Source organism: Stegodyphus dumicola, chromosome 6 (assembly GCF_044657685.1).
Source record: "Stegodyphus dumicola isolate Sdum_Otavi_A_Nest chromosome 6, ASM4465768v1".
Lineage (NCBI taxonomy): Eukaryota > Metazoa > Arthropoda > Arachnida > Araneae > Eresidae > Stegodyphus > Stegodyphus dumicola.
Genome location: NC_140773.1, coordinates 164,335,435 through 164,356,784, shown reverse-complemented (window position 1 = coordinate 164,356,784; position 21,350 = coordinate 164,335,435). Strand labels below are relative to the sequence as shown.

Below are 21,350 nucleotides of genomic sequence, written 5' to 3'. Positions count from 1 at the left end.
ACTATAATAATTGCTTTTAAATTCAGTCCTCTCCTGCAGAAGCGCAGGAATTAATTAATTAAATATTTCCATTTTCTTTACCTAATGTGTGTATATATAAAGAGAAAAATCTTATTTTTATAACTTCTTGTATAAAAAGAGATATGAATTAAAAATGTTTAAATTAAAAATAATATTTTATGGATTATGTATAAAATATAACTGCCCATAGTGCATTTTAAAACAAACGAGATTTCTAATAAATTATCCAGCTATGACCCTGAAGTCAGCGGTATACAAGCATAGCAAATTTTGCTTAAATATTGTGAACCTTTCCTTACAGTTGCTCTGTACTTTTAAAGTACCAACTATTTTTTAATCCCTTTAACTTTTTTATTTTATGTTATTTATTTGTTTACTTTTTCACTAACAGTACATTTTAGTTTTAATAATATATATATTATTTCATAATATTTAAGGCTTCTAGAAACACAAAATTTTTTTTTTAAATTTAGTTCAGCTTCTATGGAATTCGTGATGTTCATAATATGCATTATAACCTTACTTATCTAAAATTCCATATCAAATCCAAAACAAACAATACTCGCTTAAGAGGGAAAAATTCAGTCGTCGTAACTTGCGAACGAGTATAATTAAAGAACCTTGCTTGCGAACTGCTTGCGCCAAAATATTACAGTGACACCTAGCGGCGGAAAATGAAAATATTTTACACATAGGCAGCAGTGGAAACGCTTGTACGGATGCCGTAGGCGTGTCTTCAATTGACGCAACGCGTTCGTACGCAGTAGTGGAAACGAGCCTTTAAGATTTCATAACTATTGGAAATATGACATAGTGTTATGCAACAGCGTGCATGCTGTTCAAAGGGGACACTAAAAGAGCGAAGGCCGGTGCAGACAATGGCAGTTGTTGTCACTTGTGAATTGATCGTAGGCAGGTAAGTGTGTATGTTTTGTAATTGCCTGTTATTTAAGTTAGTTTCATATCAGTGTATTATAACTGCTGACTAAAACCTTCAGTTTTATTTTTTTCCCTCCAGCGCTTGAAGTTATTTATGTAATTGTATACAGGTCCTAGATTAGATTTTTTTTCATATGAAAAAATATAAATCTTATATTTGTAAATCTGAGATCACGAAGATTTGGGTGTATAGTAAAATATCTATCTTTATTATTCAGTTAAATTTTAATTTGGGTTTTTATATTAATCCTAGGTTTTGATATCTGAAAATTAGTCAGAAACATGCTGCATTATTCACGTACTGAATAAAATATAGCGTCTGGTATATTCGTTATAATACATTTAGTGAATGTCATAACATTCATTTCAGTAAAATGTATCTGAATTCAGCGCCGTGCCTTATGCTATCTACTAATGTATATCTGTTTGCAGTGCTCTTGTTCTTTTACTGTAATAGTTATTTTTGGTCTTGAAATTTCAAATTAAATATATTAGCCTCTACGAAATATTTAATTTTAGATTGATCTTGGAGTTTATATGAGACAGAGACAGTTGTTAAGAAAATTTTTGGATTTTGTTCGTTGTCAAGAAAAATAGTGCTTAGGTTTGACTGAGAAGTTTTAAAATTACAGCAGCAAGATTTCTTTGAAAAACATTAATTTCTTTAACGCAGAAAAATATGAGTTATTTTTATCATTCTTGAGTGTTACTATAATAAATAATACTAAATGCCAAATAATGTTATTTAGCTGGTAATAGACAGTGATTTAGTATAGTGATTGCATAAATAAGAATAATTCTTCAAAATTAAAATTGTTCAAGCATTGGAAGAAAATTATGATGAAATGAAATAAAACTTCTTATTTTGGTTTTGTCTAGCAACCATCTTGAAATTGTGCCTTCTTGGCATCAAAAGAGAATTGCCAAAAAACAAGGTGCATCCAATTGTAAACTTTTACCTATCAGTCACCATGAGGGATTATATGGCAAAATCATTCAAAATTCGAAAAACAAGAGGTAGCGTAAATAAATTTATTTGGGTTCTTTCTAGACTATATGCAAAAAAAAAAAAAAAAAAAAAAAAAAAAAAATATATATATATATATATATATATATAAATAAATAAACTTATAAAATATTGTTCTCACAGTAGGGTGAATAAGTTCCTGTTTAGAACTCAGCCAAGATTATAGTTGTTGTTTGGAAATAATTCAAGATGAGGCTGTCTTGAATAAATCAAATCTCTTAGCCGGTGATTGCCGGACTGAGCTGTGTCCAAGCAGGATGCTTTTTGTTAGGTAGCGGCGAACCCGACTACCTCGCTGTAAATCTCTTGGCAGAGATATTAATATCGCTCTACGCAGAGCAAAGCAAAAATTTAAGCTCTGGAAATACTGGATCCACTATTAAAAATACTGGATCCACTATTAAGCTCGTGGCCGAGCTTAACCGAGAGGAGGTTTCTCTCTTTACTTACTGCAACTAACTCTCACATTTTCTCTTCATCTCTCTCTGGAACTGCATTCCATGATTTTGTTCAAGTTGTCCTGGGCGTGTTGGTAAAACTTCCAGGATCCTTATTTATCCGTGATTTTTAAAAGCGCCTCTTGATTGGTGAGAGCACTTTGATTAAAAACTGGATATGATGAAGACAGCCTGGGAAAAAGTACGTGGGAACTTTTCAATTCCAACTGGGGGTCTTGAACCGGGTGGTCTGAGACACTGAACCATAAACTGATGAAAGAGAACTGAACAATGTCTCCTTTCGAACAACTATAAGAGGAACAAAATGCTGAGATTGTTTTATGACTGCTGGTCACTTCCTCTTTCCGAGAATTCTCTAAGAAATACTCTGTCCATGGGAACTTTCGAGGTGGTCATTCTTTTTCTGAGAACTTTGTGATGGTCGATAAAATAGCTTAAGACATTACAGCTATATTCCTTCCCCATTTGGGAAGAACTTTTCTCAAGTTTAGACTAGAGAAAAGTTCACCTAACTTCTGCACTAGTTCGTAAAACAAAACACACAGGAGATAAATATCTCTGACCTCTAAATAATATCCTCAAGCACATTTATACAAGAACACTGTTGCATTCAATAATAATAATACTAATAATATCACTAATAGATAGTTCACATATATGTCAATTAGGCATTACCCTTAGAGGCGAGAACTTAATAAATTCAATAGATATACACACATTACAATATGCTTAACAGGAAACAAAAATAACTTGTATACTATTCTAGCATTATATTTGCACATCATAAAAAATACATATTCAATAACCGAAGAATCACATCCTAGCACAGAGTGTTTCCTCTGGACGACTCAGCCCATTGGCATTTATTTAGCCTCCCTGGGCGATAAACAACCTCAAATTGCAAGGCTGCAACTGTACTGTAAAGCTAAGGAGCACAATAAATCCTACATAATTCTAAAAGAATCAACACACAATATACAAATACAAAGTACTACAATAAACGAAAAAAAAAATTATGGTACTCGAAACAAGTTCTCGGCTCTTATTGAGACCTAATTCAGATAAAATCTCAATTTATTTGGTGCGTTTTCGCACTTCCGAGCCTTCATTATGTCTGAGTTTTCCACTTACGGTTAAATTTTTTGTTCCTATCTTCCAAACTACTTTGCCAGTTATCTGTTCGATTTCGATGTTCAGCTTCCAATTTCAGAACAGCATCGTGAATAGAAACGCTCCGGGGTCTTCCTGCACTCCTTCTTTTCCGAGTTCTTTCTTCCAGGATTCCAGACAAAAATTCGTCCTGGCAGACCAATGTCTTTTTCTTAGAAAAGTTTTGCTTTCTTCGTAAATCTAAAGAAGCCCATGCACTTCGTGGGTTAATAACCGCTTTTGTTACCTTGATTTGTCCATTTCTTGACTTGTTGTCCGAACGGTGAGGACACTTCACTCTTTCTTTGCCTCGGGCCTTAGCTGACTCGACGGGGAAACTTCCCTTTTTCATCTGTACGGACTCCTTGACATTCTTCTCCCTTCTTTTGTTTGGGTTAATGGCTGCATCTCGTTGGGGCATCTTCGCTTGTACTGCATTATCTTTACCAAAGATCTTAATATTTTGGTCAATCAACTGAGCTCTTCGATTACCCAATAAGTAGTATTCCTGATTGAGGTCTTAGCTAATTACTGCCGCTTTGGTAGCTTCCTAAAATTCTCTCCTTCGAGTTGTACTTGTGCAAGAGGCAATCGTACCGGTTGCGGGTCCAAAGGTTGCTTGATCAAGATAGTTTCCTTTAACAATATATTTGATGTTACATGATCCCTTCCTATTAAGTCAATAGTGGATCCAGTATTTCTAAACATTTTAATCTTTCGATCGTTGACTATCACAGTACTAATATATGGGTCAAGCCACATGTTTGGGGTACCCAAAATATCCAAATTATTCATGACTTCGATGTATTCCGTCGTAGCTTTTAATCGCGGGCACTGGTATCGGAGATGATTCTCTGAGTTGCATTTATAGCATCTAGGTGCTCTCTGTTTTTGAATTTGAAGGGTATCTGACTTCCATTTCTCGGCAGTCATTTCTACCGCACCTTCATCACCACAACGTATTCGATCTCTAGGCTCACCTTTCTTCCTTTCCTTAGTGTCTAGTACAGTACTTTTAACAAATAATAGTGCTGTCGGTTTCTTAATGGACCTATGTACTTCTTCATATTCATCTAATTTTCTGACTTATTCAGAGGAAGATATTATATTCGGCCAATCATCCACAAAATGTTCGCAAATTTCGCCATTTACGCAACATTTAATTTGATTTGTCAACATCAAGTCTTTCAAAGAATCAAAATCTCACATTTCCCCTCCGTTCAACCACTCCTCCAGATAATTCCTCAGCTCGAAGCCAAAATCTTTACATCGAGTACCTGCATGCCGATGGTGCTGAACAAATTTAACCCGAAAAGCCTATGGGCTCAACTTGAAATGTTGTAAAAGAATTTTCTTTACGTAAGCATAATTATCAAGCTCCTCTTCTGGTTCTTGTAGAATAATAGAAACAATGGCCATTGGCAATAAAGCCATCAAATGCGACACCCAGTCTCCTTCGTGTACATTCGCTTTATGAGCCTGACGCTCAAACATCGCTAAATATAGAGAAATGTCGGATGATTCAGGATTATATCTCTGCATTAAATTTTTCAATTCTCTTATAGACCTTGGAATATTATTCTGGGAAATTTCTCTGATGTTGGAGTTTGTCAACCTCAGTCGTTCCAATTCAAACTCTCTCTCCCTTTTGGCTTCTTCGAGCCTGCACTGTTCAATCCGAGCTTCAATAATAGACTCTAGCGTTTCCTTGACAAATTTTTCGTCATAATGGGGTTTTTAAGATCCTGTATTTTTGCATTGGGGAAATCTCTAAACCTAATTCCTCAGACAGAATGAGATCCTGTTTTCTACCCTTCCCAAGATGTGACATATTGCTAATTCCAAAATTTCAGATCATACACACAAAAAATAGTATTGCAAATGTATTAGCTGCTTACAAAATCTTTCACACTTTAAAATTAAATAGAATAACACAAAAAAATATTGCAATTTATGATATGCTTGACATAGACTACTATCAAAATCTTTCACAAAATTGCATTGTAATTTATTATATGCTTTACACAGACTACTTGCGATTAGCAAAATTTTAAGGAATTAAAGCAAATTTAAAGCAAATAATTTCAGCTTACAGGTTTAAAATATTTCAAACAGGTGATAATGATCAATACAATAAGCAAATTTCTAAAATACTTTTCGACGAAAGCTCAAGAGAACTTAATTTATAAATAACATATGCCTCTTAAATTTGAAAATTTGACATTAAAATTCGGTTTCTCAGAACCATTCAGGGTTATGAGTGACCTATCAATTTAAACATATAAATTAGACACGGCAATTTCACGTAATAAAATAAATATTGCCTCTACAAAAGTTAATGCCCAAATTGACTTATCCCGTTTTGCAGACAAGTAGATACACATATTTTTATTCTATTCAGAAGCACTTGATCCTAACCATGGCACTATATGTTTCCTTTTTTATATCACTAAAGAAAACACGCTTTTTTCGCTTAGCAGGGAAATCACTATTCGGGATGCAGCAAATCACTTCATAGTAGGTCTCACAGTTGGAGGTACTTCTTTCCGCAAACGCGTATTCAGAGATAAGATCGCTGAAACTTGCTATTGTCCACACAAGAGGAAATTTTCTTCTGTCCTTTTGCAGGCACTTTTTGCACAGTTTTCCACACAGTCTTTGTTGTAGCTGACACTGCATGGGAAACGGAGAAGTCTCAATTACTTCTTCCTCCAGGATCCATTTAGCTGCCTCCATTTTTGCACATAGGCTCTATAGCTGTGACGAATTCGAAAGACAAGAGGTAGTGTAAATAAATTTGTTTGGGTTCTTTCTAGGCTATATGTAAAAAAATAAATAAATAAACTTATAAAATATTGTTCTGACAGTAGGGTGAATAAATTCCTGTTTAGAATTCTTGTTTGGAAATAGTTCAAGATGAGGCTGTCTTGAATAAATCGAATCTCTAAGCCGGTGGTTGCCGAGCAGGATGCTCTTCGTAAGGTAGTGGCAAACCCGGCTACCTCGCTGTAAATCTTTTGGCAGAGATATTAATATTGCTCTACGCAGAGCGAAGCAAAAATTTGCTCGTGGCCAAGCTTAACCGAGAGGAGGTTTCTCTCTGTACTTACTGCAACTAACTTTCACATTTTCTCTTCATCTCTCTCTGGAACTGCATTCCATGATTTTGTTCAAGTTGTCCTGGGCGTGTTGGTAAAACTTCCAGGATCCTTATTTGTCTGGAATTTTTAGAAGCGCCTCTTGATTGGCGAGAGCACTTTGATTAAAAACTGGATATGATGAAAACAGCCTGGGAAAAAGTACGTGGGAACTTTTCGATTCCAAAAACTGGTGGTCTGAGACACTGAACCCATAAACTGATGAAAGGGAACTGAATAATGTCTCCTTTCGAACAACTATAAGAGTAACAAAAAAGCTGAGATTGTTTCGTGACTGCTGGTCACTTCCTCTTTCCGAGAATTCGCTAAGAAATACTCTGTCCGTGGGAACTTTCGAGGTGATCAGTCTTTTTCTGAGAACTTTGCGATGGTCGATAAAATAGCTTAAGACGTTACAATATAATAAAAGTGGTCTTTAGGAATTATTGTAACTTTTGTAAATTGATGTGGATTTCTTATCTACTATTCTTGAATTATAAAAATAATTAACCGACTTTTATCTGGGAGTTTTTTTGCACATTTAGATCTTACATTATGCTGTTTTGAGGAGTATTACTTATATGTGTTAAGACTGATCAGTAAGACCTTTCGTTAAAATTAACTTAAAATTGTTTCAAATGTGATGAAGAATGCTTTTGTGAATAACCAAATGTTATTGTTAGGCAATCATTAAGGGTACTTATGAGGTGTGTAATACAAAAAAAAAAAAAAAAAAAAAAAAAAAGAGAAAGAGAGAGACTGTGTAGCTTAAAAAAGAGTGGAGTCGGCAACAAAAGTTTTTTGTGATGTCATCCCCCACACCTCCTCTATCCATGTGGCCAGTTTCAACTTAACCGATCACAGCGGTTGGGAGTACTGCGTCCTTGAGTGAACTTGGCAACTGCATTCTGCCGGAAAAAATGTCTAATGTAAAAACTGTACAGCGAATTAAGATCAGGTTTCTTGTGAAACTTAAGAACTCAGCCACAGAAGCATTTCAAATGTCAATTGAGGCTTATGGAGATGAAACATTGTCTCGTGCACGTGTGTTTGAATAGCATAAGCGGTTTTCAGGGGGAAGAGACAGTGTAGCATGTCAGAATCAAAATTTGAGGCAATGTTAATTGTCTTCTTCGACATTAATGAAATTGTAATGATTGAGTGGTTCTCAGTAGTCAGACTGTTAATCAACACTACTGCACTGAAGTTCTATAAAAAGTCTTTGTGAAAAAAGGCCACAGTTGTGGAGTGATGGATGACTATTGCACCAGGACAATGCACCCGCTCACACGGCCATATCTATCAAGCAGTTTCTGACTAGGAAAAACATTAGTGTGATGGGGCATCCTCCTTATTCACCTGATTTGGCTGTATGCCTCTTTTTTATATTTCCTAAAGTTAAATCTTGTTTAAAGGGAAGCCATTTTACCTCGGTTGAAGAGGTTCAGTCAAAAATGGAGAATCTCCTGAAGGGCCTTCCGAAAACCTAGAAGGTAATAATGTCACAAAGAACTGATTCTGTAAGTATAATGATTTATTGGACTAGTTTCTTTTTTTTTTTTTTTTTTTTTTTTTTGTGTGTGTGTGTGTGTGTGTGTGTGCCACACCTCATATGAATGAATGTAACCACCATGGTGCAGTCTTTTACAGATGAAAAGGTAAAATTTGATTATCAGGTACAAGTTCACAATTTCCAGTTTTTTTTTTTTTTTTTCCAAAATAATTGTTATGAGCATGCTTGCAAGAGTTTGTCACTTTCTAAAAAATTTATCAACTTCTAATAAGGTGGTACTTTATTCAGTTCCTATAAGTGCTTTGTTCACTCTAGCATGTAATGGTTAAAATGGCTATTTTTAGATTTTTGAAATTCAGTCAAAATATTTAGTTAGTAAATAGTTAAGGTGATTTAAGGATGAATAGTTTTGAGATTAAAAAACACTTTATCAATGAAGTTACCGTCTTCCCTTTCTGAGTAAAATATTTTGGTAAAACTTATTTTTGCATGATGTTGGAACAGAATTGTTACCAACCACTGAATTCTGACATTAGGATTGACTTTTATGTTTTTCCAGGGTTCGTACAGTCCATAAGAATCCTTAAAAGTTCTTAAATTTTTTGGTCCTTAAAAGTCCTTAATTTTGACCAGATTTGGCATGAAGTCCTTAATTTTAATCATCTGAAATTTCTGTCTGTTTTTACTGCTCCCATTTTGAATGTTAATTTGCATTTGTTACAAATATTTTTGGCGATTCATTGATAAATATAGTTATCTTTTGAACAGGTGAATAAGTTCATGGACTATGATTTTTTCCTATTTCTAATATAAATAGTGGGATATTCAAGTTTCTGAGTAAGAAGTGAAACATAAGCATTTTGAAATTATTTCATTTTTTTTCTACTGAAGAGCTCTTAAACAACTTTTCGCTTTGGGGAATGTAAATTCTTTTATTAAATGGTTCTAAATTTGGTGATTTTAAGATCAGTTTCTATAGAAAATTTTTAATTCTGAAAATCTTGGAATTTTTCGAAGATATTTTTTTAAAACATTATAACGCTGATAAATTGCATTAAAATAATGCTAATATATTGAAATTGTATTCGAGAAATAACATGAAGTATTTTTATTTTTTGCTAGCATATCATAACGCAGCATTACTTTCCATTTTGGCAACTTATTACACAATATTTTTAATCTAAAAAATAAACTAAGTAATAAATGCTAAAATTGCACTTTAGCACAGTTTATGAAACAATTCTTAGCAAAAGCAAAATAGCTATGCAATTAATTAAAAATGCCTTCATTTTAATTTTTCCACTGTAAGAGTTTTTCCCATGTAATTGTGTCAATATGCATCAGTTTTCTCTATAAAAGTAATGTTACACTTTTCCTCTTTTTTTTTTTTTTTTTCCAATGTATTTTTGCTTTTTGCTGTTACAGAATTGGTAGATGTAAAATTTTTTTTTAGGATTTTAGCCATTGCAACTTGGAAAGTTTAGGCAAGATGCATAAACCCACGAATCTGGAAGATTCCAGAAAAATGTGTTCATGGTATTAACACGTAATGTATGTATTTTACAGAAAGTTTGTGATGAAGTTTACTTTTTGGGGGGGGGAAGAACAATGAAATCATAATATTTGAATGTTTTACATCTGCTACTAGAAGTCTTTTTCTTAACCTGTTTATCTTCCCTTTTTTTTCTCTACTTTTCACTAGACACAAGTATGGAAAATATCAAAAATGCTTTTAATCTTATCACATGGACAAGCATTTAAAAGGAAGGAATTTTTCTATTACTACAGAAATTGAAAACTGACATTTTAAAAGATTCATCTTATGCATCATCAGTGAGGTAGCAAGTGTGGGACAAGTGTGAACATCTGTCCCCCGGCACAGCATCCATGGGGTGCCAAACTTTTGTAGACTTGTATCTCCCTATTCTGATAATTTGTAGAGTCCATGTGGGTGGCATAAGTTAAATTTGTGGGGCTTCTTGATTACAAATACATTTTAATGGAACTGAACACGCAGCAAATACACATACGACACACAAAATGCAAAATGCAAGATACTGATAGAAAACGGCTTCTTGTTGCTACTCTTAAGAAAGCATTCCTAATAACTTTAATATGATCAAATTATATATTACATGGATTTATATGGTAAGCTAATTATTTAATTCTTTGTCAATTCTTACATTCGGCTATCCTGATGATTCTTTCGCCTCGAAAGATCCGACTTTTTCCACAAACTGGATAACGACTTTACATAACAAGTACAGAGAACTATTTGCTGGCTTCTTCGTCATATACAGTTCTTTGCTTTGTCATTATCAGTATCATAAAATTTTATCGACATCTTTATTCGTATAATCCCCATCTCATCATCATTGCTACTCATATAATCTTCATTTCATCGTCATTATCATTCATGTTATCTCCACCTCTTCATCATAATCATTCATATAATCTCAATCTAATTGTCATTATCAATCATATAATCTTCATCACAACGTCATAATCATTTGTGTAATGTCCAGCTTAAAAGTCATATTCGTTCATTGTCCCCATCTCCATCTTTGTCGTCATTAGTATCTATACTGGCTACTTCTTTATCGTTAATCATCCATACTTTAGCTCAAATGGGATATATTTAGCACCTAAGAAATTTCAAGCTTTTATATTTCAGAACCATTTTAAGTTTTAGTCTTTCAGAACAATCTGCATTTTTATGCTTTCCCGTAACTTTACAGTACTTCAGAATGATTTACTTCCATATGCTTTGAAGTTTCAATGTTACTTTGACGTCTGTAAAATTTTCCATACTAACCAAATCCTCTAAAACTATGTAATTGCTTCTTAATATTATGATCACCTTCTTCGAATATAGCATGGTATAAAATATACACATTACTAATTTTTCACAATCAGAATATCTTCTGCTTTAGCAAACATTTTATCAAGTTAATGTAAAACGTATGTATAAAAAAAGTTTACCTTCTTTTTTTTTTTAATTAAACATTGCTTTTAATTGCATAAAATAAATCAATCAAAACATTGAAGTACATATTATTGCTTCAGCTATTTTTCTTACTTTTAATTCAAAAGCATCTTCGCTTCTTAACTTTTTTGTTCCCTTTATTCTATGATCTGACATCAGCTTATTGTGAAAATTGATAGCTGCTGCTTAAATTGAAGAAAATTTGCTTGGTAATCCCACTTCTGATAATCTGTAGACTTTTCAATTTGTTTACTATCCCACTTCTGATAATTTGTAGAGGGCGGCATAAGTTAAATCTATGGGGCTTCTTGATTACAAAGACATTTTAATGGAACTGAACTAACAGCAAATACAGATATGACGCACAAAATGCAAGATACTAATAGAAAATGGCTGACGTCTTATATCTAGTTTTTGAATTTTAATTCTTGTTGCCAACTCTAAGAAAGCATTCCTAATAATAACTTTAATATGATCAAATTATATATTACTCTGATATATATGATCAGAGTAATACATTAATTTGATCACATTAAAGTTATACTATTAGCCAATTATTCAATTTTTGTCAGTTCCTTCACTTATGTTACAAAATTTTAGAATGAAATGCTTTTCTCCTTAGCATACAGAAGGGAGTGCAAAATCTTCAGTTGTCCCCAGGTGCTGAAAACTCTAGCTACGGCTCTGTGCATCATACACTGGGCTAGCACCACACACTCCTGATGCAATCTCTGTGGATCCTGAATTCTGCTGCCTAGTGCCTTCCTAAATTCTAAAATTTTGCCATTTATAGATTTTGTTACTCAATGTGTCACTCAATTCTAAAAATTGTGTTGCACCGGCTCTGTAATCGGCCCTTACCATATATCATTTCATATTTATTCTGAATGCTCATATTACTAAAGAAATCAAATTAGCACCGTTTCCCATACATTCTAAATGTGTTTAGTTTTTCATAACAGAAATATTTAATTAATTCAAACATTCTAAAATGAAGAGGAAAGTATTGAAGAGAGAAACCAAATACATAAAGAGAAAGAAAATTATTTTTCAAAGATATGTGCAGTTTTTATGTAAATTATGCAGTTCTTTATAATTTCAGCCTTTGCTAATTTTCTGTTTCCTCACTAGAATGAAAATCACTTAGATAGTTTTTAAGGTAAGGTTTTTTGGGGTTGTAAGACAGAATTTGCTTTTGACCTCCACTTGCATGCTGCATTAGTTCCTACCAGCTCTGGTAATTTCTAATAATTCATCTTTGCATTATGGCTTTAGGTATTTGAATTTGTTATGCGATAATTACATTATGACAAGTTACGAAGTGTTACTGAGCCAGCTTAGGTTAAAATTAAATTGTGTAGTCCACATTTTTGGTTTGAATTTGGTTTTTCCTGTTTAATTGGATCATTATAAGCTGTAGTTGATTCTGCTAGCATAAGAACATGTCTCTACATTCTAAGGTCTTTTTAAAAAAGTGGTTTATTAATAACTTTAAACTTTGTAGTTACTTTCAGACATAGTGATAATTTACTTCACATCTATCAGTGGTTTGGGACTATTTAACTTTTATCAGATAAAGTAAAACCTCATAGGTACATAGTCGATAGACTGGCAAGTTAGGAGATAAAACACTCAGAAACTAGTGGGAATATTGTTTGCATATTGAAACAAATTTCTAATTGTTTGTAAAGAGGCACAAAGAGAAGGAAATTGGTGTAAATTAACCAGAATATCTGAAAAGGCTTCAAATTGAAAAGATGCATAAATATTTTGTTGAGTATTGTTACTACAAAATGCAAGTGTTTTCTTGCTTTTAATGTTATAAATTACATGTATTTTAAACTGTGGCATGTTAATAGATTGTGTGTAATAGTGCTTTTTTAAAAGATAAATTTAATAAGAGGCCATGTAAATCTATAATGACTAAGGGTATCTAATTAGCTAATTTAATTATTTGTAACTAACTGACTGCCTTTAAAAGTTATCTCTGCATATTAATGGGAGTTATTGCCTTTTATTAATCTTTATCGTGGTCACAAGATATAGCACAAAAATGTAAAAATTAATGTAAAACTTAATTCTTTTTATCTAGTGATACTTAAAATAATACAAAACAAGTTATCACCTCTGGTACTTTAGTAGCTTATTGGAACCTTAAAATATATAAACTGGGTTACAACCTCAGAAACTCTTCATGAAGTTATGACACTAACTGCATCAGACAGGCAGATCACAATTAACTTTCAAAACTTGACCAAGCGGGCCTACATCAGGCTTTCAGGTTTGTTCTAATCAGCAGCCCTCTCTGTAGACAAGCAGCAGCAGTGGCAACAGCCATTCTTCTGTAATGAATTATGCTGATTATGATTTTACTCCTCATTTTAACCTATGCCGTTTGACATAAAATCTACCTGCTATTTACTAAACCTTTAAACTGAGCAAGACAAAATAAGACATGAAAAATATCAGCATAAAGCTAAATGTTAGCAAAACATTAATAAAATATCACTAATCTTTCGAATATGTCCAATTATTATAAGGGTAAAATATTTAATGCTACTTGATAAATTTTATAAAGTTGATTTTATTCTCAAATTTGTTTTATAATTATTGTTATTATGTTTAATAATAATGTGTTATACTTGTGGATCTATTTTATTCTTAGGATGGTATCACAAAAGTGAAGTCAGGCATAGCTAATATCTTTAATTGAATTTATTCAATTCCCATTTGTTGTTGGGGGCCTTAATTTTTTTCATTAATGGTCCATGCGCAGAAAGCTTCATTTCTGCACATGGTAATTAAGTACTTAATTTTTATGTGCAGAAATATGTACAAACCTTGTTTTCATCATGGAATTTTTATATTTGCACAGAAAAATAAAATTGCCATCAATGTGTACTTTTTTTAAAACTGAATTTTAGCTATTCAGGAGGTATTTTTTTGGATTCAAAAGGAAAGTATTCTGAATGAAATTAGTGTGTTTATTAAAAAATCAAACTATATTATTGGCCATGTAGGAAATGATTCCGAGTATTGTTAACCATTGATTTTAGTTTAAATTTTTTATTTATTTATTGCCATTAAAACTTTGATTTTTGGTGTTTTACATAATCAAGAGCAGTTGCATCTCCTTCTGGGAGGGGTATTCTTTTTTTTTTTTTTTTTTTTTTTTTTTTAAGCATGTTGTAGTAAAACAATTTAAAACTCTATCCCTTGTCCTTCCCCACCCCCCCCAAAAAAATTTCAAAACTTCTGTTGTCACATTAAACAACATAATAAATCAAATGAAAGAAACAATCAAGTTAAAATTTTTTAAGTAAAATATTATTTCAAGTCAGAGAATTCATTGAGAGATTGGATCATTGGAAAGGGAACTGTGCCTATACTTTATAATGCTGAGCTTAAATATTTGTTTTGATGGCTTGCTTACTGCTACAGTGTACAATGAAAATTGATTGTGGACTGATGGTAAGATATAGTCTTTAATAATTGTAGTGACTTTGAAGAAGGGAATATAAAAATATGTCTATTACTTATATGTTGGCAGAGAGGGAAGAAGATTAATTTCGCTAATCGAAAACTGTGATGGATCAAACTTAGGTCAATAGCTTTTTGTAGACTTGTTTTAGTTTAATACTTCTTCAGCAGATTTTGATGAAAGAATATGTGTTATTGAAAATTTTTTCCTAAGCCATTTTCTCAAAATTGTATACAGTCAAAAGTCTTTAATCCGGACGTCCATAATCCGGAATGATCTATAATCCGGACCTCAAAGCTACAAACTTTCGGCGCATGTGTAAACGCAATTGCGCAAAGGTATTTTGCTCATATACGCTTACGCATGCGCATAATACGTTTACGCATGCGTGTTTAATGTATAACGGACGGTATAAGCTATGCTAAAATTATCTAATTATCTATTTCAGTTAATGTTGCAGATTGCGTTGTTCCTTAATCTTCTAATTGGATCCGGCTTGTTATTTTTTACAGACTGTTAAACCAATTTTATAAAACTAAGCTTGAGCTTTCGATTATGTCAAAAAGAATTTCCGATTCTATAACTGCGAGAGGATCTACAAAGCGAAAGCATGTTTTGATGTCCATCAAACAAAAAGTGGAATTGCTGCAAAAATTGGATAAAGGCATATCCTTTGCTTCTCTAACCATTCCAAATCTGTTTATCAATTTCACGCTGCTCTTGGGGGGGGGACGTCGCAGCGGCGTAATGAACTGGAAGTTGATCTGTCAGAACTATCCTTATCTTCAAGGCAGATGTTTTTATTTTATTCGGCTTATAATTCCTTACTAAATGTAGTATTTCAGCTCGATATACTCCGTCTTTGATATGATTTAAATCAAATTCCTCGTCATTATAAATATCACGAATACACATCAAATAGTTTTCTGGTTGCAAGATAAAAAAGAAACCTTTTTTATCTGATTCTGTTTTTTAATGTTTTACATGTTTAATGGTTTGGTTTTCGTATGTATTAATTTTTTAAAACGTGTTAAACTTTTTGGAGCAACAGCTCCTGGTATCTTTTAGGCGAGCTTACTACAATTTCTATTTTACTTATTTTGCAGCATATTGCGCAAGATGTTTTCTAGACCAAATTGATTCTTCAATATTGTAATTACTGCTTTGCTTGATATATTATATATATATATATTTTTTTTTTCCAGTTCACAGTAATCATGGCAGAGAAATCTGACAAGAAAAGTGACAAGAAATCATCCAAAAGTAACAAAACAGATAATGAAAACAGTTCATTTCCTGTGGACTCTAAAAAGCCTTCGATGAAAACTGCCAGTGATGTTATTTCCAGATTATTATGGGATGATTCTCTTCCACAGTCAAAATTCGTAGTTGGCTATTTGGATAGATTTGATGGTATTGTTGAGAAAAAGTTTGATTCCCTTGATTGGCGGGATCCATCTGTTGTTGATAATTATACTTTAGCTTTGCCAAAACATCGTATTCAGTATTTTAAATATAAAAATAGAAAAGTGTGGGACAAAAGGACACGGAAAGATATCATATTTGGATCAACTGGATATCCGTTAAGTATTTATGATTTTATGTCTTCTGTTGATCAAGAACTTTCAGATTTTCATGAGGAAGGTCTCAATAGCACAAATAAAGAAGCTCAAGGTGAATCTTCAGATACAGAAGGCAGTGAAGAAGAGTATGATAACTCTGAAAGAGCAAACTTCTTCATTGCTGCCAGAATTACAAATGAAGACACAATCAAGAATTTGAAAGAAGTTTCAGATTACATCAAAGCTAGAGATGAACATTTAGGTAGCTGTTGTATTCCTCCTGAAATGTATCATTTGACACTTTCCATTCTGAAATTAGGCAGCCCAAGTGAGATTTGTGAAGCCATTTCAGCTTTGCAGTGTTTGGCATCAAAACATTTACCCTTAGCTGTCATAAATCTTGATGGATTAGATAATTTTCGCCATAGGGTTCTGTATTCATGTGTTGAAGCAAATGAAGAATTAATAAATTTGAGAACTGCTCTTGTTGATGAGCTAGTATCCAGGAAATTAAATATAACAGATAAATTTTCTTTTGTTCCACATGTTACAATAGCTAAGTTAAATCGACCTGCCACACGATTAAGACACAACAAATATATAGATCAGTATTTTTATCTGAAGTTTGAAGACAATGAATTTGGAATTGCAGAAATAAATACTTTATATTTATGTGAGATGGGAGAAGCTCGTAGAGATGATGGGTTTTACAGGTGTGCAGCAGAAGTAGCTTTAAACTAAGTACAAATGGCTAGTCATGTTTATGAAGAAAAAAGTTTCTGAAGTTCTTCTTAAATAAGGATATAATAATAGAAATTGCAGATTATATGTTTCATATGATTCATTCATCTCGTGTCAGAAGACAGTTCATTATGTTGTAAGAAATGGAGTGAATATTGTTGTAAGTCTTTTAATAATGTGTAAATCCTCTTGGCTCTGTATTAGTCATAGCTTAATGAACTTAGTGTGCTGATATTGCAATGCTTGAACTGCTGATATTTTGCTATGAATACAATTTTATATTTGTCTTATGATTTATTGTTTGAAGCAATGTATGTTGTTATTAAAGTATTAATTTTAATGTATTTTTAAATAAAAGTATTTTTAAATAAAAAACTGAATTTTTCAATGAAAATCTAATTGTATTTATTTTCAAAATTATTTGAATTGTTTAGCGCATTTTCTGCCACTCGTGCAGTGGTGTGTGATTGCCATTATTGCTGAAGAGCCAATTGTGCTCTGGAGGGGGTGATATCTCAGGTGCCAGTAACGTGCTGTTGTGGGAAAAGCATCATCTTATTGTTGATTTTCAATTCAATCCACGTTACATTTTGAATACGTATGCTGTTATTGGCGTGGTGTGAAGGTTAGAAACTAGTTGTAAACAAAGTTTCATTTCATGCAAAGATCATACACGAATAACATTCTGAAATATACATTTTGCAATAATAGCTTTGTAACTATCTTATAATTAATTCATTTGTTTTATATATGTATTTGTTTGTGATATAGTTTCATATTAAAATAATGTGTATTTTTTACTTATATTGATTCTTTTTTAAATGCCATGTGCCAGCGCACAATGCGGTATCGCAGAAATAATTCTATCTGTAGTGCCTATCACGAGCTGGTGCTTAGTCATAAAATTCTATGCTTTAAGGCTTGGCAACCAATGTAGTATACATAATAATCTTTTATTTCCTCTTTTAAAATGTATTTCATACAATAAGTTAGTTGGTGCAGTCTGTTTTTATGACACGGCATTAACTATCAATACAACCTCACATGACCAGCAATGAAAGTGTTAACTTATTTATGTATTTGCTCATTTTAATAAGAAATTAATATACATCATAAGCAGTCAGTTTTCACAAATAATAAAAGGTTTTATTAATTTTCCACTTCATAAACATGCTCTTGATATTAATAGGGATATCTTATTTTAGTACTGCTTTAGAAATGCAATATAAATTATTATTATTACTTTAGTTGGTATAAAGCAACATTTATAATTTTAAAATATATGTGAAAGTTAATAATTTTGCTGTGATTTATTCCAGTCTGGAATATTTCATTAAATATAATAATTAACAATAATGTTGGTTTTCAATCAAATATTTTTCATGTTGCAAATATAAGACTTTGGTTTTTCAAGGTTTCTTTCAAAAAAGAACCCCCCCCCCAAAAAAAAATCAAAATTTCACATAAATTTGAATATTAATTTTTTTGAAAAATCAATTTTATAAAATAAATTACTTATATTTGAAGAACTGGAAGTTTTTAATGTCAGTCCCAAGACAATTTTAAGTGCATAATGGAATTATTTGAGATTTTTATTTTGTTATACAATTGAAAAGATTTACTTATAATTCCTGTTAATTTACAGTAGTTAAGAATTATTGTTTTATTATTATTATTTCATTATCATATTATTTACATCCAAGACTTATCATAATCTAATAAGTTATATTATTTCTTAATATTTTAGTTCTAATGTTATTTTAATCTCTCATCTCAAAAAAACATATGTATTCTGCTTATGATTTTGTAAAATATTTGTAGTTCATGTACTGAAAGCAGTTTGATGAAAAAAAGGAGGGGATGAGTACTTTTATAAAGAGATTATTTTGCCTCTTGCTTGTAAGCACTTCTCTTATATCTTCCTCTTTTCTTGCCTGATTCTTTTTATTTCCTAGAAAGCCATTGTTGCCTCTTAAAACTGTATTTGTTTTTTGTTATTCTTTGTGTTAATTATCTGTAGATTTATATAAGTGGACATAACATGTGAGATACAAAGACATAATAGACAGTTTCCAAAACTAGATAAATAACTCTAGGAAATCTTCTTTTGCAGTCTTTTATAGATCTTTAAACAGTCTTTGAAGTTTTGTTTTCTTTATATAATTAAATTCTATTCATTGTCAACTTCTTTCTATAGAAATAATGTTACTACGTTCTGGAGGAAAATATCTTCATTTAAGAAAATAGCACTTAAAACACACTGTATATGATTGTAAAATTTTGGTCGTTGCCATTCTCTACTCTTGCTAAAGAGAGATCTGTACCTGTTTGTCCTTGATTGAACTTGTCTAAATCTCTGCCAAACACAAGGCTGTTGCTAATTGTATGTTCTACTTTGGTGCATTTCTCTTCTGTTCTGAACTGCATAACACATAACTGTTTGAAAATGTGCATTTTATTATTAATGACAAATAGTTTTAAATTACTGATTTTATTTACTTAGATTTACTCAGTAGGATATTTCATTTAATAGCTGTTCATAATAGCTGTTAATGTGCATGTTCTTTTTATGCCTTATAGTATTTTCTGGTCATCTGAATTTCTGACATCATAAAAAACTAAGCCATTTTCTGCATCATATTCTTTGTCTGTCCTGTGAAATGGCTTTTTCTAACCCTAATGATTAGCCAGATAGCCATCAAATGCATTGCCATGGTCAAATAAACCATCCAGATCTAATTATTTTGCCCACTGCTGGAAAACTCTTGAGAGATTGAGAGCAGTTGAAATCTTATGCTTATCTAAGTCAAATCTGAATAATAATCTCAATTTAGGCAACAGTTACTAACAGTAATTAGATTCTCTCAGGTTTAGATATTGACTAGCTTGCAGTCATAGACTTGAAATTTGTCTACACCCAAAATGACTGTCTTCAAACATTGTGGCTGGGAAATATTTTTCAGTAATGATGTAACATGTTATCTACAGCTTTTAGTTAGTTATTTTTAGATGGCAATCCCAAAATTGCTTGTTCTTTTAATCTTTAATCTTTTTTATTATTATTATTTTTTTTATTGCACATTTAGATTTTATTGATTCAGTCTTAAGAAATAACTAACTGAACGTGGGATCATGCAAGATCACATACTACTTAATTGCCATGAATTTTTTTAATCAGGAACAAATTGATTTTACTTGTATAATTGAATGATAAATAATTAATAAAAATTAAATTGAAAATTAATTGCTTCCTTCTCTGTTTTATTCTAAAATAATTGACTTAAAGTTATTAGCAAGCAACAGAATAAGGAAATTTCATAATTCTGTTTTTCAAATGTTAATAAGGAATTCATAATTCTGTTTTTCCAATAGTTCAATTCATAATTATTTTTTTCCCCTATGAGTAAATGTACTGTTACCTCGCATAGTCTGGATAATCGGTTTCACTAATATGCTGGACTAATTAATAATCTAAATACATAAAAAATTGATAACTGATTCCCAAAGAAAATTTGCTTTGTTTTTCAATAAATACAATTGATAAACTCGTATATTAGAAACAGTTTTTTTAAAACCAATGGTTTTTGTAATTCATTTTTTATTCTCTGATATCGATGACTAGCTAACTTTTTTTTTTTTCCTTTAGCTTATTCTCTTCAGATATTTGTGTGTAGTAATAAATTAGATTGTTTATGATATCAGCGGTCAATTCTCTCGTAGATGTTTCTAACATAATCGTCGCTGTCTAAGTTGTCATATGAATTTGTTGCTATATCGTTGAAGTCATATGATTAGCATAATCCTGAATGTTTGGTAAGATGACAGTTTTTGGCACTCGGAATAGTTTTCCTTTATTTATTTTCCCCTGTCCTTTGCTCCCTTTTTTCTTTCTATCTTGTTTTTCTCTTCATTCAGCTCATATTTCAATCTTTCATTATAATTCTAACTATGAAATTTGCAATTAAATTTGATACTTCCGCTACGTTCCATTTTTTGCTTTTCTGTCTTAGCATAACGTTAGGTTCCTAAATAGGGAATAGACTGTAATACAGTTTCCTACTCCCCGAACTTACCTTTTTTCTAATCCTTGTTTGTGCTGGTGCTCTAAACCTAATGCAAGCACACCTAAAAATTTTTCAAAGTGCTAAAATCCTGATCAGAGGTTTTTCAGCATCGTTTTACGCTCTGATTAAAAACAAATATTACTTTAACTGGATGTTATTGTGCTTAGTTTCTGGAACGAACAATCAAATTTCCTAATTTATTTTGCACTTATGTTAGGCTGGTGTAATGAATACCTCACTCACCACACTACATGTAGTACAATAGGTACTTT

General features: G+C 31.9%; 1 protein-coding gene across 2 annotated transcripts; it reads left to right on the top strand.

The window, feature by feature from the left end:
* The first annotated feature begins 730 nt into the window (after positions 1–730).
* Positions 731–17,408, top strand: LOC118191810 (leukocyte receptor cluster member 9-like). 2 transcript variants are annotated; one of them, XM_035362657.1, is made up of 2 exons: positions 731–937; positions 15,917–17,408. In XM_035362657.1, exon 2 carries the CDS (start codon positions 15,929–15,931, stop codon positions 17,012–17,014), a length of 1,086 nt encoding a protein of 361 aa, XP_035218548.1. In that variant the 5' UTR covers positions 731–937; positions 15,917–15,928; the 3' UTR covers positions 17,015–17,408. The 2 variants fall into 2 exon arrangements, with proteins under 2 accessions (XP_035218548.1, XP_035218547.1); XM_035362656.2 differs by lacking the exon at positions 731–937 and adding an exon at positions 9,773–9,795.
* Positions 17,409–21,350: the final 3,942 nt, after the last annotated feature.